The following is a 15,354-nucleotide window of genomic DNA, read 5'->3' as shown; positions in this document are numbered from 1 at the left end:
AGGTGCTTTTACCTTACGATATATCAAATTTAAAGTGACTCACTGGGGGATTCCCTGGCTGTCCAGTAGTTGAGACTCCGTGCTTTCATTGTCGAGGGCATGGGTTCAATCCCTGGTCAGGGAACTAAGATGCCACAAGCCACACTGCACAGCCAAAATAAATAATTATATTTAAAAAAGTGAAATGACTCACCAGGCCCTGTGGGGAGCAGCATTCCCGTTAGGGTGAGGAAGACACGGGCCCGTGTGATTCCCACTGTGATGCTGCCCTGTTCTCACGGGGCCACTACAATGAGATCAAACGACAATAGCGTCACAAGAGAACACACAAGAAGATCCAAGGCTAAGGAACATGTGTTTCAACTATTAAAATATATTCACACTGGTCATCCGTATGTGTGGTATTATCGGTATTTTGTACTTTTCTCTTTTTGCTTCTCTTTATGTTCTGTACAGAACTTCTGTTGCCCTTTTCTCTGTTGATTTTTAAAATGAGGCAACAAACATTGAGAAATCATAATTCAAAAGAGAAGAGAGTTTCTTCTCTTTTCAAAGGAATGGCTTAAATACATTTCACTGTTTTACTGTCTGCAGTCCTCGTAAGTAAAAGCAAAAGAGATACTTGATATTTTTATGAAGTCTTAAGGCTAAAGTGAAGTGAAGTGAAGTCGCTCAGTCGTGTCCGACTCTTTGCGACCCCATGGACTGTAGTCTATCAGGCTCCTCCGTCCATGGGATTCTCCAGGCAATCGTACTGGAGTGGGTTGCCATTTCCTTCTCCAGGGTATCTTCCCGACCCGGGGATCGAACCCGGATCTCCCTCATTGTAGACAGACACTTTACCGTCTGAGCTAAAGCAAGTCTAAATCAGATTCCTATCTCTCCAAGGCTTTACTATATGCAAATAATGAGTTTTGTTACAATCTCTTATCTATTCCCTGCCACTCTCCTCCCCGCAGGATGCCGATATCTGGTCTAACATTTCCTAAGATAAGCTCATCTAGTCTAACTTTGTTTTCAGGGGTTAGTTCTGCAGGCCCTTCCTTCTAGGAAATCTTCATTTCCCCTAATAGTGAAATTGCTGGAATGACTGGGTTAACTTTTGGCCACGTCTCTCTCTGGTACAACTTTTCCCGACTCTGTGCCCTGGCAACCGAGGTGAAGTAGATGAAGAAGAGCTCCTTAAGTGGAGTTAGCTGACAGCAGTGGGTCATCTATAATAAACTAGCACCCTAACCAGGAAGGGGAAATGAGAAGTGTAGTTGTTGATATTTTTCTTGTTGTTTCTTTAAAAATCCAAATTTTCTATTTCACAGTGGGGTCATCCAATCTGATTTTTCCATTCATGGTTTTTAAGCGACAAGGTAGAATTTGGGGACTGAACTCATGCAGAGGCTGCGTGGTGGAGAGGAAGGCCTGCTGGGGGCTTGATTGGCATTCGTAGAATGCCCACGAGGGGCCGGTTCTTCTCTACTCACTGCCGTAGTCCTCAGAGCATCTCAGATTTTGTTACAATGTCCGTTTTGACCAGTGATGACCCAAGACACAGTCCAGTTCAGCATGGTGGAGATAGGGCTCAGGTATAAGTCATCCAGGCTGGTGAAGCGACACCCATTCCACTCCTGCGCCACCAGTGCCTTAAACACTGGATCCCTGGTTTTCTCGTATGTGAGATGATTATAACACAGCAATGCAGGGTGCTGTTTTGAGGATTAGAGGAATAGTCCAGCGAAGCTAGTTCATGGTGAAAGTGAAAGTTGCTCAGTTGTGTCTGACTCTTTGCAACCCCATGGACTATACAGTCCGTGGAATTCTCCAGACCAGAATACTGGAGTGGGCAGCCTTTCCCTTCTCCAGGGGCTCTTCCCAACCCAGGGATTGAACCCAGGTCTCCCACATTGCAGGCGGATTCTTTAGCAACTGAGCTATCAGGGAAGCCCCAGTTCATGGTAGGTAGTTGCTAATTACTGTTGTATAACTGCACTGACCATCGTAGTCACTAGCCACATATTTTTACATTAAATTAACAAAAATTCAGTTTCTCAGCAGCAGTAGCCCCATTTTGGGTGCTCAACAGCCACCTGTGCCTAGTGGCTAGTACATTATATGTGATGTATGCATACTATACATTGCAGATATAGGACATTTCCATCATCACAGAATATTCCATTGGGGAGCACTGCTCCATGTCATTAACTTTAATTTTACACAACTGCCAGACCTTAGTGCTGACCAAAAGCATTCTCTTTGATTTGGAGGCTCTCCTGAATGTTTACCTGTGGAGGTGAGAGTCAGATGAAGCCAGTCTTAGAAGGGTGTCCTTTGTTCACCAGAGATAGAAAGGAGTGATGTTTGTTTCCTAAATTAAGATAGACTATCTATAAGCCAGATACTTCAGCCCTGAAAAGACAGAGAGTTCACATTGTAAACCTCCAGAAAGGACTAATTCTTTCCACTGTGCATTTAACCAGACAACAGAAGAAAGGGCCGGGGAGGATTCCAACTTCTGAGTCAGGAGAGAAAACATTCTTTGGAGGTAGAGTTTGGGAAGGACAGCTAATCTGTTTTCCAAACAGATTTTCATAAATAACTGACAGGAGATGGGCTGCTTCTATCAAAGTATTAACCCAAATGATGGGGGTTAATCATTAAACCTTTTAGGTGGTGGCTTGCCTCTTTGTTTCATATTCTAATCCGGGTCACAGAATGGCTAAGACAGCTTTAAGTGAAGGGTGAATTTTTTTTCCCTCCGTTTGCCTTGTGTTTTCCACTCTGAAAGAATGTTGTGGCTGCTCTTTTTTCTAGTAACTGCTATTCGTGCTGATCTCTGTCAACCAGGTATGTAAGCCTTGAAACTTCAAAATAGATTAACAGTTTTCTGAATGATTGACAAGTCTCTGACTGAAAGACTTCTTTATTTTTCTAAATCTGCTGATGTGTTGTGGCTTGAAACTTGAGCCTGTGAATGTTTTATGAGTTTGAAAAAAAAATTTCAACCATCTAAGATGATTGCAGTTAAACTTTCAGAAGTTTTGGGGACAGTTTAATTGCAATCTGTTTTCTGTTGATTTGAGAAAAAAAAAAGTGAAAGTCGCTCAATCGTGTCCGACTCTTTGCGACCCCATGGCCTGTACAGTCCGTGGAATTCTCTAGGCCAGAATACTGGAGTGGGTAGCCTTTCCCTTCTCCAGGGGATCTTCCCAACCCAGGGATCAAATCCAGGTCTCCCGCATTGCAGGTGGATTCTTTATCAGCTGAGCCACCAGGGAAGCTCAGGAATACTGGAGTGGGTAGCCTATCCCTTCTCCAGAGGATCTTCTTAACCTAGGAATTGAACCAGGGTCTATTGATTTGAGTTGCATTAAATATTAGGATTTATCAGGCTCCATTTTGACGGATTTTATCATCATGTACTGCTCTCTTTTTTCTCTCTGGCAGATGCAGAAAATGCTTTTAAAGTGAGACTTAGTATCAGAACAGCCCTGGGAGATAAAGCCGTAAGTGCAGATCCTGCATGTTCCTTTAAAATTTTGTTTGCTAATAACACTGCTTTCTCTGATAATGAGCCTCTGTGCATAGTTATCTTAAACTTGCACAAACTACTTCTAAAGATGTCAAATCTGATATTTTCTTAAAGCAAAAAGATTTGTAGTAAAATAGAAATTGTTAATAAAGTGATTTTGCCTGAAGTATTTAATCTACGGTGTATGCTGGAAAATATGCAAAGTTCTGTACTACCCAAAACAGGCCTGGTTTGGGCTCTGCTCCTCACCGTGGTGGTCATTCGAATTTTGTCAGTCACTTTTCTCATCATTGAAAAGAGCATGTTTCATCCACGTAAGATCTTTCATGGCACAAAATGTTCCACTTCTATGGTCACTTGTTTTCAGTTATCAAATATCAAGATAGCAGCATGAAATATATGTTTATGAAATTTAACTTAAAAAAACACTCATGGGGCTGTGGTAGCTATAGGAACAGTGAAGCTGCTGTTGCTGTTCAGTTGCTTCAGTCGCGTCTGACTCTGTGCGACCCCATAGACAGCAGCCCACCAGACTCCCCCGCCCCTGGGATTCTCCAGGCAAGAACACTGGAGTGGGTTGCCATTGTCTTCTCCAGTGCATGAAAGTGAAAAGTGAAAGTGAAGTCACTCAGTCGTGTCCGACTCTGTGCGACCCCATAGACGGCAGCCCACCAGGCTCCCCCGCCCCTGGGATTCTGCAGGCAAGAACACTGGAGTGGGGTGCCATTGCCTTCTCCGATAGGAACAGTAAAGACGCTCGAATTAATGAGATGGAGTTGTGTCATTCTAGTTTCAGTTTGCCAGTGTGGTCTGTGAAAATTTTCCCCAATAGAAGGTAAGAGTAAGATGCCTCAGGCTAGAGATGATAAAAAGAAATGCTGAAGAAACTTGGACATATTCGGTTTGCAAGGCAATCCACCATTTTGTTCACTCAGTGAGTAATAATCATTCTAACACCAGCATTCCTTGAGAACTTAGCTTACTTTCTACCTGGGACCCTTCTAATCACTTTGCCCACATTAGTTCATTTAGCTCTCACAATAACCTTTTGAGGAAGATGACATGGGTATTCCTATTCTCATTAGGTGGATGAGAAAACAGAGGTGCAAAGACAATAAGTGACCTACTTATGATCTCAAGTCAGCAGGGGGTAGTGGTCAGGTTTGATGGCCGAATCCACCATCTCGGCTAGTGCGTAGGATTGCTTTTCCCAGAATCCTCTGAGGGCAGGCACCACGCTGGATGCTTGGGATGCGGTACAGCTAAAACCAGACTTATTCTTGCCCCTTGGGGAGCTTATAGTCATGGGATTGGTTGCATATCCAATGAACCAAATGCAAGTGTGCAATCTTGACATGCATTTCAGGAAAGAGAAGTCCACAGGGACTTTGGCCTCATTAGAGGCCACGGGACCTGGCATTTACTGTGAGGTCTAAAACACTAGCAGAAGTGAACCTGGGGAATACAAGGAAAGAGGGTGAAGGGACTAGCACATGCAAAGGCTTATTACAAGGGAGGAACATGGGAAGAGTGAAGGGTGGAAGGATGGCCAAGGTGTTTGGAACTGGAGCAGTGAAGAGGAGCATCGCATGAAATAAGCTTCGAGAGAAAGGAGGGGTCAGGCCAAAGAATGTATGGATTGTGTTGAGTTTTGGTATTATTTCTAAAGCAAGTGGGAGTTCTGTGGAAAGGGTGTCATGACAGAATGTGTGTTTGTAAGACACTTTGGCCACAGAGTAGAGGACAGACTCAAAGAGACTAGAGTAGACAGAAGGAACCAGTTGGGAGGTGATTGGAGCAGTACGGGTGAGAGATGATGGCCATTTGGAGTCCGGTGTGTTGATGGAGAGAGGGGCAGTGGAAGGATTTGAGAGCCATGGGGTGGGATGACAAGGGAGGGAAGAGGATAGGTCCAGGATGAGCAACTAGATGGATGATGGCCCCTTTATGACTCCGGGAACTGAGAATAGATAAGAAAACCATGGCTTTTGGACTTACTGAGTCTGAGGCATTATTGAACTGGCTTGAGATACCCATTCCCTTGTCTCTTGCACTGAGGTGATGGTGACAGTGCTGATGAAGAAGGTGGAGGATGGCCAGAGGAGAGGCGCTGGCCTTGAGCTTTGTGATTCTTAAAGCCCTTGCAGAGGAGGGGGAACTTGCAAAGGAGGCAGAGGGACAGCAGGAAAACCAGGAGGATGCTGTGTCAGGAAAGGGAAGAGAGTGCTTTCAGATGAAGGGAGTGTTCAAGAGTGTTGAGTGCTGTTGAGGGGCCAGGCGAGGGGAGACTGAAAACTGCTCATTGTGTTGAGCAATGTGAAGATCATTGGTAATGTGAGAGAGCTGCCTTGTGGAGTGCAGGGACTGGAAGGCAGGTGGAGGAGGTTCAGTATTCGTGGTCAGTGACCAGGTGCAGACAGAAGGATGGGCAACTCCTTCAAGAAATTTGGTTGTGAAGGGCAGGAGAGAAACGACAGTTGGTAGAAGGAGGACTGAATAAAGCAATTTGGTTTTGTTATTTTAATGGGAAAGACTTAAGCATAGTTCAAAGTCAATGAACAGCCTCCAGTCAGCATTGACTGCACAGAGGGAAACTGATATAGTTTAGATGCAGAGAAGGGCCAAATGGAAGCATTCCTAATAGAGGTGGACGGAACAGCCTTTGACCGGAGGAGAAACACCACATGTGGCCCTTGGGGGAGGATGTGGATAAGGCATGTGCCTGTGGAAGAAGTTTTGTACTTGGTGTCAGGAGGGCAGGAGGTGGGACATGTGTCAGTGCATGACTTGAGATGTATCTATTGCTGAAGAAACAAGAGTGCCTAGTGGAAGTGAGGAATGAGGGAAAGCAGGGAGATGTGGGGGTGCGGTGAGGGCTGAAGGAAATGTGAAACAATCATTGTGAGCCATGCGGGAGAGAAAACTGATGGAGACCCCTAAGGGGATGCCAGGCAATTTGGGAGTAGGTCACCATGAATTGAGTTAAGCCATACTGTTTTGTGCTTGCACACCTAAAATATGTGGTCAGCTAGATTACACTCCTAAAATGGGTCAGCCACCTTAGTTTGCTAGGGCTGCTGTAATAGTACCACAGACTCGGTGGCTTAAACGATGGAAATTTGTTTCCTCTCATGCTGGAGGCTGGAAGTCCAAGATCAAGGTGTCAGCAGGGTTGATTCCTTTTGAGTTCTGTGAGGGAAGGATGTGTTCCAGACCCATCTCCTTGGCTTTTAGGTGGCTGTGTTCACATGTTTTCCCTCTGGGTCTGTGTCCAAATTTCCTGTTCTTACAATGACACCCATCATATTGGATTAGGACCCACCATAATGATATGATTTTAACCTAATCACCTGGGTAAAGACACTGTCTTCCATATATGGTTACATTTTGAGGTACTGGGGGTTAGGATTTTAATACACAAATTTCTTTGTGGGAGAATACAATTCAGCCCATCACACGCACATATGCTCAAGTTTTCAGCTAAGAAAATGAAAACTTGTACTGGTATTAATACAAGAAAGGAAGCTGAGATGGGGAGTCAGTTTATGAGGGAAGAGAGAAAGGATGAAAAGGAATCAACTGTTTACGTACAGGATGAGATGTCCAAATGCCCTGTTTGTTGACTGGTTACTAATACTGCAGATTTTGAAGAAGAGTATGCAGTGGGAAACACACCACGCTTGCAGTGATAGAATAACCAGGAGATTCTATCCTAAATGTTATAGTGACATGATTTATCATGGTCCCCAGTCTTTTTTTGTATAAGATGAAAGAGAGAGACAGACAGACACACACACCACCACCACTGTGGCCACAGTTGCAACCCAGTGGATCAGTTTTTATTCCATGCCTCTCTACTTTGCTTTCTCTGTGTTACTTCTCTTTCAGTATGCCTGGGATACAAATGAAGAGTATCTCTTCAAAGCAATGGTGGCTTTCTCCATGAGAAAAGTTCCCAACAGAGAAACAACTGAGTAAGTAAACAATGAAAAGTCTTAATTGATTGTTTGCAGTATTATTTGAGATAGAATTAATTCAGAACTCAATCTTGAAAATAATTTATTTAAATAAATTAATTAAATATAATTTTTAAGGGACCCACATTTTAACATTAAAAAAACCTTTATAATCTAGGTCAGCTTATAGTTTATATCATGTTCAAATAATGCTCTTCATTCAATAGGCACTATGGAGATAAATATAAAAATTTGTAGTTATATGTCATAAGCTTTCTACATTTCTGTTTTATGTATATTTTTCTTGTTGATACGATAGATAGATGGAAAGAAAAGAGTTCTGTCCTCATTGGTCTGCTCTGGCTGCCCTAACAAAATACCATAGATGGGGTGACTTAAACAATATAAATTTATTTCTAACCATTCTGGCAGCTGAGGGAGTTGAAGAATAAGATGCTGACAAGGTAGGTTTCAATCTGAGGCCTCTTCTTTCAGCTTGCAGGTGCCACCAAATCTTTGTGCGCTCACATGATCTCTTCTTGCTTGAAGGAGAACTGGCAGGGGAGAGAATGAGCACTCTGGAGTCTTTTTCTGGAGTCAGGAGGGGGGACATGTGTCAGTGCATGACTTGAGATGTATCTATTGCTGAAGAAACAAGAGTGCCTAGTGGAAGTGAGGAATAAGGGAAAGCAGGGAGATGTGGGGGTGCGGTGGGGGCTGAAGGAAATGTGAAACAATCATTGTGAGCCATGCGGGAGAGATGAGGGTGCTAATCCTTTCTATCAGTTAAATGACATCTCATTTAACTCTGATTGTCTCCTTATAGGCCCTGTCTCCAAATGCATTCACATTTAGGGTTAGAGCTTCAACATATGAATTTGGGGAGGAGGATAAATCCATAACACTCATTTTGAAAATAATTTACATATGTATAGGTTCATCGTACTGTTGGTATCTGTCATAGCACCTTGTTTATTTTCATAAAAGTTTGGCGTGCTGTGATTCATGGGGTCACAAAGAGTCGGACACGACTGAGCGACTGAACTGAACTGAACAGTTTTATATTTTTGTCTTTTCTTCTGGAGGAATCTTCCCTATTTGTGATGTTTCTCTTCATCTCTCTTTGTGATTAGGGTAACACTCCTGGTTTCTCTCTACCCTCTTCCTTCACTTTTCCCCTTGAGAGGTGAAATGACTGGACTGATCTGATTAATGGGCTGGAAGGGGAAGCTGGCGTGCTCTCAGCACACATTTTTCTGTGCTGCTCCTCACACTAAATACAGAATCAGGCCCTGCCTGGGTAGGCTCACACACCCTCATGGCTGTTTGTGCTGTCTGCAGCTATGGACTGTTTAGATTAGTAGGTACCAGATCCTAAGGTGTTGAATATCTTGCCTTTTACTCCAGTATGTGGTGATAGCTGGTTCAGTTCAGCTCTACCTGGGTCATTAGAGATGAATTTATCTCATTTCAGAATTTTTTTTACAATTCGGAAGGAAATGTACCTGCTGATGAAAGTTATATCCTCCAATGAAGTCTTCTGTTTTGGTCTGCTGTTTGCTTCTTCTTTTGTCTTCTGTTAAAAACCTAGCAAAGAGGGTTTCTATTTATTGTTCCTACTTAAAGCCACAATGTATTATGCGTGAGCTGTGAATATAAGGAATAAACAGAAGAGTAACATTTGGAGGAACAAACATACAATATATGGATTTTTGTGTTCACACACATATGTATTTTAAAATATGTAACATATTCACATGATTCAAAAAATTAAAAGAAGGGGGTGTAAGGTAAAAGAAAAATGCCGTAAGTGAACTCTACTCCTATTTTATAGATTTTTAGAAAAGATATATTTGCTTTTATCTTATGCCTTTAAACTGAAGCATTCTTTCTGAAATGATATTAATATCCTTTTTAAAATAAAAAAAGTAGAAGATTGCCTTCTAAAAAATCAAAAAGGAAAAATATAAGGAGGAAAGGGAACCCTAGTACTCTGTTGGTTGGGATGTAAATTGGTGCAGCTACTGTGGAAAACAGTATGGAGTTTCCTCAAAAAACTAAAAATATGTGTAAGGGCGTAAATGTATTTATTATGTTTGTGAACATTCATTCTATACAATTGCAGACCAAGGTTGCTCTTCTGTAATTTATGGGATATTATGTTTTAAAGACCATCTTGGAATACAATTAGAGAACTTAGTATTTTGATGTACTATGACCTATTTTAAGTTTAACATTTTACCTCTGTAAAAACTTTAAAGATGCTATTTTCAAAAAGTTAAAAAAAACCCCTAAAAATAGAATTACCATATGACCCAGCAGACCGTTCCTGGTTATATATCAGAAAAAAGAAACATGCTAATTCAAAAAGATACATATATCCCAATGTTCATAGCAATGTTATTTACATTAGCTAAGCTACAGAAGCAGCCTAAGTGCCCATCAACAGATGAACAGATATAGAAGATAGTGTATACACACACACAGAATACTACTCTGCCAGAAAAAAGAGTGAAATTTTACCATTTGCAACAATGTGGATGTACTTTGGAGGGTATTATGTTTAGTGAAATTAAGTCAGACACATACTGTATGTTATCACTTCTGTGTGAAATCTAAAAAATAAAGCAGACTTGTGAATATTACAAAAAGAAACAGACTCAGATATAGAGAACAATCTAGTGACTACCAAAGGGGGGAGGGAAGGGGGAAGGACAAGACAGGGGGCATGGGATTAAGAGGTAGAGTTTGCTGTGTGTAAAATAAATAAAATATAAGAATATATTGTATAGCACAGAAAATATAGCCAATATTTTATAACTGTAAATGGAGTATAGGCTTTAAAATTATGAATCAATATGTTGTACCCCTGAAATTTATATAATATTGTACATAAACTATACCTCAATTTAAAAAAAGAAAAACATAAGAAAAAAAGCCATTGGTCATCTCACAATGCTAAAACCCCTCAACTAGTCTCTTTTAATCTTACTGTTATTCTTAATCAGCAGAATTTATACATACTGTTTTTTATTATACTCTTACTTCCTCTGAGTGCAAAATTTCATCTTGTGACTATTTTAAATCATGCTTCCATTCTTAGGAAAAGTTAATTTAAATTCATAATATTTTAGATTAATTTTGAGAAATTCACTTTCGAAATGTTTTATTTTCCCAATCCTGCATCTTGTAGGAGTCTGTGAATATATGATCTGGCTTATTTGCTGAGATGTTTTAACTGGGTGCATAGGCCATATATAGTAGCTTTTGTTGCAAATATCAGTTGAAAAAAATTGAAAAGTGCACAACTAGATTGGGGTTCAACAAATTTTTCCTGGTAAATGCTCAGCTTGAGTCTCAGCAGTACTGCTGTCAGAAGGCTGAGTGATAAGGGCTGCCTAATGAATCAGGATGTGTTTAAGATGCAGTACAGGTGCTGCCCTAAAGGTGGCTGCATCTTTACATGAGCAGGTGGCCCTCTGGGAAAGGGGACCACACAACACAAGATGGATTGAAAACAACTTCCCAGTCAGACTGCCTCTCCCAAGTGTGACAGGTAACAGAAAAACACCAGTAGCTTGGCAAATGGATCAGATTTTAAATCTGCCTTTCAGAGGTCTTTTCATGCCAGTGTCAAGCAGATTGAATTCTAGAGGGGTGGGATGTATCCCTTTGAGGATGGCTTCAGGGATTCAAATTGTGAACATTTGCCAGTTTTTAAAAAATTATTTTTCCTATCAAATCATTGCTTATTCTATGGATTTTGCAGAAAACTTAGAGATACTGAGGTGTACTGGATGGAAAATGTAAAGAACAACTCACTAATGAGGGCTTCCCTTGTGGCTCAGTGGTAAAGAACCTGCCTGCCCTTGCCGGAGACCCTGAAGACACAGGTTCGATACCTGGGTCAGGAAGATCCGCTGGAGGAAAGCATGGCAACAAACTCCAGTATTCTTGTCTGCAGAATCCCATGAACAGAGGAGCCTGGAGGGCTGTAGTCCATGAGGTCACAAAGAGTCAGAGATGACTTAGCAACTCAACAGCAACTCACTAAATATAGCAATTAACAGGGTAATGAAGACTCTCAATTTCATCCCAGCTTTTACCCAGTCCTAACTACAGTATCTCTTATATCAAGCATGAACACCTCCATGACACAGGGCTAGTGTCTCCTCTGCATGTTTGGGAACCTATGAGCGGCCTACCCTTGACCCAGTAGAACCTGGATGGACTCTGCAGGAGGGTGTTCCTTCTAGAGTGAGGTCCTGGCCGCCTCCATGCAGGACTTACGTCCAGTCACCATGACCCCATGCAGGCAGTGGGAGAGAAGGTCAGGGGTCCCAGAGGCAGAGGTGTGGGCCCGCAGAGAGGGGCAGGGTGTCTCCACCCCCCTCCCGGGAGGACGGGTGGCATGGGTGACAGCAGTCTCACTCACAGCCCACAGGGAGCAGACAGCTGGGTCATGTGAAGAGCTGGTTCCCAGGCCACACTGGTGCCAATCTTGCCTGCTCCCCTGCCCACCTGACGTCACACAGAGCCGCCAGTAGACAGAGGAGTCGTCTGTGAGAGGAGAGATGGGCACGTCGCTCCCCGACTTCCGCACATTCTGAGGAGTAGCACCAGAGTAGCAGCGCCTAGAGCTCTGGACACCATGGGAGTGTGTCCAGGCACTGAGACCGTCCTGTGGGTGGAATAGAGACTGGTGCCTGCCTCTCAGCTGGAGAAAGCTGAAGGCGAAGGCAGCTCGAGCCTGCATGAGAGAGAGAGGGCGGCTTTGCCAGCAGTCTGCCCTCGGATGGATGCTGGGGCCAAGTGGAGGCCACTGAAGGGAGCTGCGCGGGCCTGTGGGGCCCAAGATCCAAGTGCAGGGCCCAGGGAAGGCGGAGAGTGGGCAGGCAGGGCGAGGCGGAAGTCATCGTCTGTGCCAGGGGAAGGGCCAGTGCAGAGGTCGCCATACCTTCTCCGAAGGCCCCAGGTGCACTCTGGAGGGACAGGAGGGCCCGCCACGATGAGGCCACCAACAGGCAGGGGGTGCACGGGGAGCCCACCTGGGGAACCAAAGCTGGCCTCTTCCTCTCCTGCAGGTCCCCGCCCCTGCCCTGTCCCTTTTCCATCCTCAGTGAGCAGGAGTGGGGGAGCTCAGGGGCTATGGGCGGGAGGAGTGGAGCCTGGAGGGCAGAATGCATCCTGCACAGGCCAGCCCAGTGGGGAGGGAAGCTGGGTGTTAGAGGTGGGAAGACAGTTGATCTAGGTTTTCATCAGACTGGCCTGAGCTCTTCAACAGCCAGAAATGACACGCCAGCTCCATCAGTCCCTCCAGATGCTGCAGGGAGGAAACGAGAGAAAGAGCTGACAGAGCACCCAAGGCGATGGTGTGAGAAGCAGAAGACTCTTCTGCACCAGGCTCTCCTGAGGCTGCATGTGCTGCACTGCTGGGTGGGAGCCAGAGAAATTGGTAGCTACTAGCAGAAGCCTCCTGTGTAAGCTGCTATATAGGCCCTGAGATTTCAATGATGGATAAATCCAGGGCCCACAAAGGACGTTGCCAAGCAGCTGGCCCAGGGAGACATGGAAGGTGAATGAAATGTGACGGAACCAATTCTTTGGAAATCATTGCTTATAGATCTTGATATCAGGTGGTTTTCTTGCTCTTCCATGAGTTTTCTTAAAAGTAGAATGGATGATGCAAGTAAAAGACTTAAGGGGTAGAAAGTTCTGCTTTTATTAGATCAGGTTACATTAAGTTTTCTTGGGACTTTGAAGATAATAAACAGGTGTTTTCAAGGTTTTGTTGTAAAGTTTAGTCCAGATTTTTGAAAATATTTTCACAGGAAGTTTTAAATGTTGAAAGTATTATCTCAGCAAATTATGATGAAATTTTAGTTCATTTTCCAGGTCAGCTGAGAAAATTCTCCTCCTCCTTTACTCAAATAATATTTTTATAGGATAATTTACTGTTTATAGCAGAGAAGTAGAAGTGTAAGTCAAGCACAGTGTTCTCTTTCTGAGTAAACTGATGTAGGGCACGGAATGAATTTCTTCCTCTGTCTAATTAGGGATAAGCCTTGTGATCTAAGAAGGAACAGTATGCTCTTATATCCATGGTAAGGGGATTAACAGTCTTGTGCTTGTAAAATAGCAGCCTAGCTCCTATTCAGTCCTTTGATTTGAAGAAACAAGAGCCTGATTCTTCTCTGCCCAGTTGGCCCTGTCTGGTGCCATTGAAGAGAAATGGCAGTGGAGCCACTTCTTAGACAGTTACCTTCAGTCCAGGGCTCCCCACACTTTAGGAAAGGGACTGGACATTTCTATCTTTTTAGTGGTTTGCTGACAGAAGCAATTGTTTAAGTATTACTGTTTCTGACACAGTTTGACAAAATTATTATTCAAGTGAATACGAAGAATTCCATCACACCCATGTATATTTACAAATTTTGAAAATGTATGTTTTCTAATTAGCTGTGCTAGTGCAGTTTCACTCATTGTTTATTTTTATTGAAGTGTAATAGATCCCATTTTGTGAACTGCAAGTGTAAAACATAGTGACTTGATATTTGTGTGTATTGTGAAATGATCACCCCAATAAGTATGGTTAACATCTGTCACCAGACATTGTAATAAGATTTTTTTTCTTGTGATGAGAACTTTTAAAGATTTAGGTATTTCAGTTTCTTTATTACATCAAAACATGCTTTAAAAGACACGTTTAGTTCAATAAGTGCTGTTGCCTGATTTTTCATTTCATGCAAACCCTAGAGGACATTCACTGTGGTCACTTTGGGAAGAAAGGCTGTGGGAGAAGTCATGCTGGTTGGACATGATGCATAAATGGAAGGAATTTGCATCTTTTGGTCGCTAAGTAAATTATCTCTTGAAATCTGTAAATCAGTCTTCATGTTACTTACTTTAGCACCAACTCTCTTTACACGTACAGTCCCTCTTGGCTATTTCTATCTGCGCCATATTCAGGAGTCTTCGTATACTAGAGAGTCCTCTGTGTTACGTTGTCTGAATATTTGTGACTGGGGAACAAAGGTTTGGGGAAGAATCTCCCTCCTTTCCTTTATTCCTTTTCTATTATTGCTATGCTACCCCCAACTTAGTTTCTCTGTTACTCTGTTTTTGGGATAATGTAGAAACAGTGAATAAGACAGTGGAGCTCATTTCTCCATTCTGCTAGTTCATCCATCCGTCCATTCATTTCACAGTCCCTGAGTGTCCACATGGACGGCTCTTTAGGAATACAGGTTTACACAGTGAAGGGTAGACCTGGGCCTTGGCCTCAGGCCCCAGGCCCGGAGAAGTCTTGAGTTGCTGATGGACAGCGTGTCTGATAGGCTCCCAGGAGACGTCATATGATAAAATTGAAAATCGTGTTCAACGCTTAGTCTATGAAATTCTCCTGTGGGTAAAAATTAGAACCCCTCCTGACAAAGACTGTGGACAAGCCACATGGAACTCAGAAGTCCTGCCCTCTCCACAATCCTGGGTCAATTCTCAGATGGAGCATGGAGATTGTGGGTAGATTCTGGCAACTTGGGAGTTTTGGCTCCCGTGTTGGATTTAATGTTTGTTAGGCTCACATTGTGAACTTGATCTTCAAGAGTCTTTTAAAAAATTTTTTATGTATTTTTTTAATTGAAGGATAATTGCTTTACAGAATTTAGTTGTTTTCTGTCAAACCTCAACTTGAATAAGGCATAACTATACACATGCCACCTCCCACTTGAACCTCCCTCCATCTTCCTCCCCATCCCACCCCTCTAGGTTGATACCAAGCTCCTGTTTGAGTTCATAATTCCCCCAAGTCATACAGCAAATTCCCATTGGCTCCCTATTTTCCTGGCTTAAAGCTGGCTTAAAACTGAACATTCA

The 15,354-nt window shown here is 42.9% G+C and overlaps 1 protein-coding gene across 1 annotated transcript in view; it reads left to right on the top strand.

Moving 5' to 3' along the window:
• Positions 1 to 15,354, top strand: part of CLTRN (collectrin, amino acid transport regulator) — a 51,755-nt gene that overhangs the window by 10,815 nt on the left and 25,586 nt on the right. Inside the window, exons 3-4 of the mRNA XM_088834015.1 lie at positions 3,439 to 3,497; positions 7,412 to 7,497. Of these exons, the coding sequence (XP_088690141.1) occupies positions 3,439 to 3,497; positions 7,412 to 7,497 (145 nt within the window). The remainder of the gene's footprint in view (positions 1 to 3,438; positions 3,498 to 7,411; positions 7,498 to 15,354) is intronic.

This window comes from Moschus berezovskii, chromosome X (assembly GCF_049115385.1).
Source record: "Moschus berezovskii isolate FMDL1 chromosome X, NW_MosBer_1.0, whole genome shotgun sequence".
Taxonomy (NCBI): Eukaryota; Metazoa; Chordata; class Mammalia; order Artiodactyla; family Moschidae; genus Moschus; species Moschus berezovskii.
The sequence above is the reverse complement of the archived record's forward strand: the minus strand, read 5'-3'. Positions and strand labels throughout refer to the sequence as shown.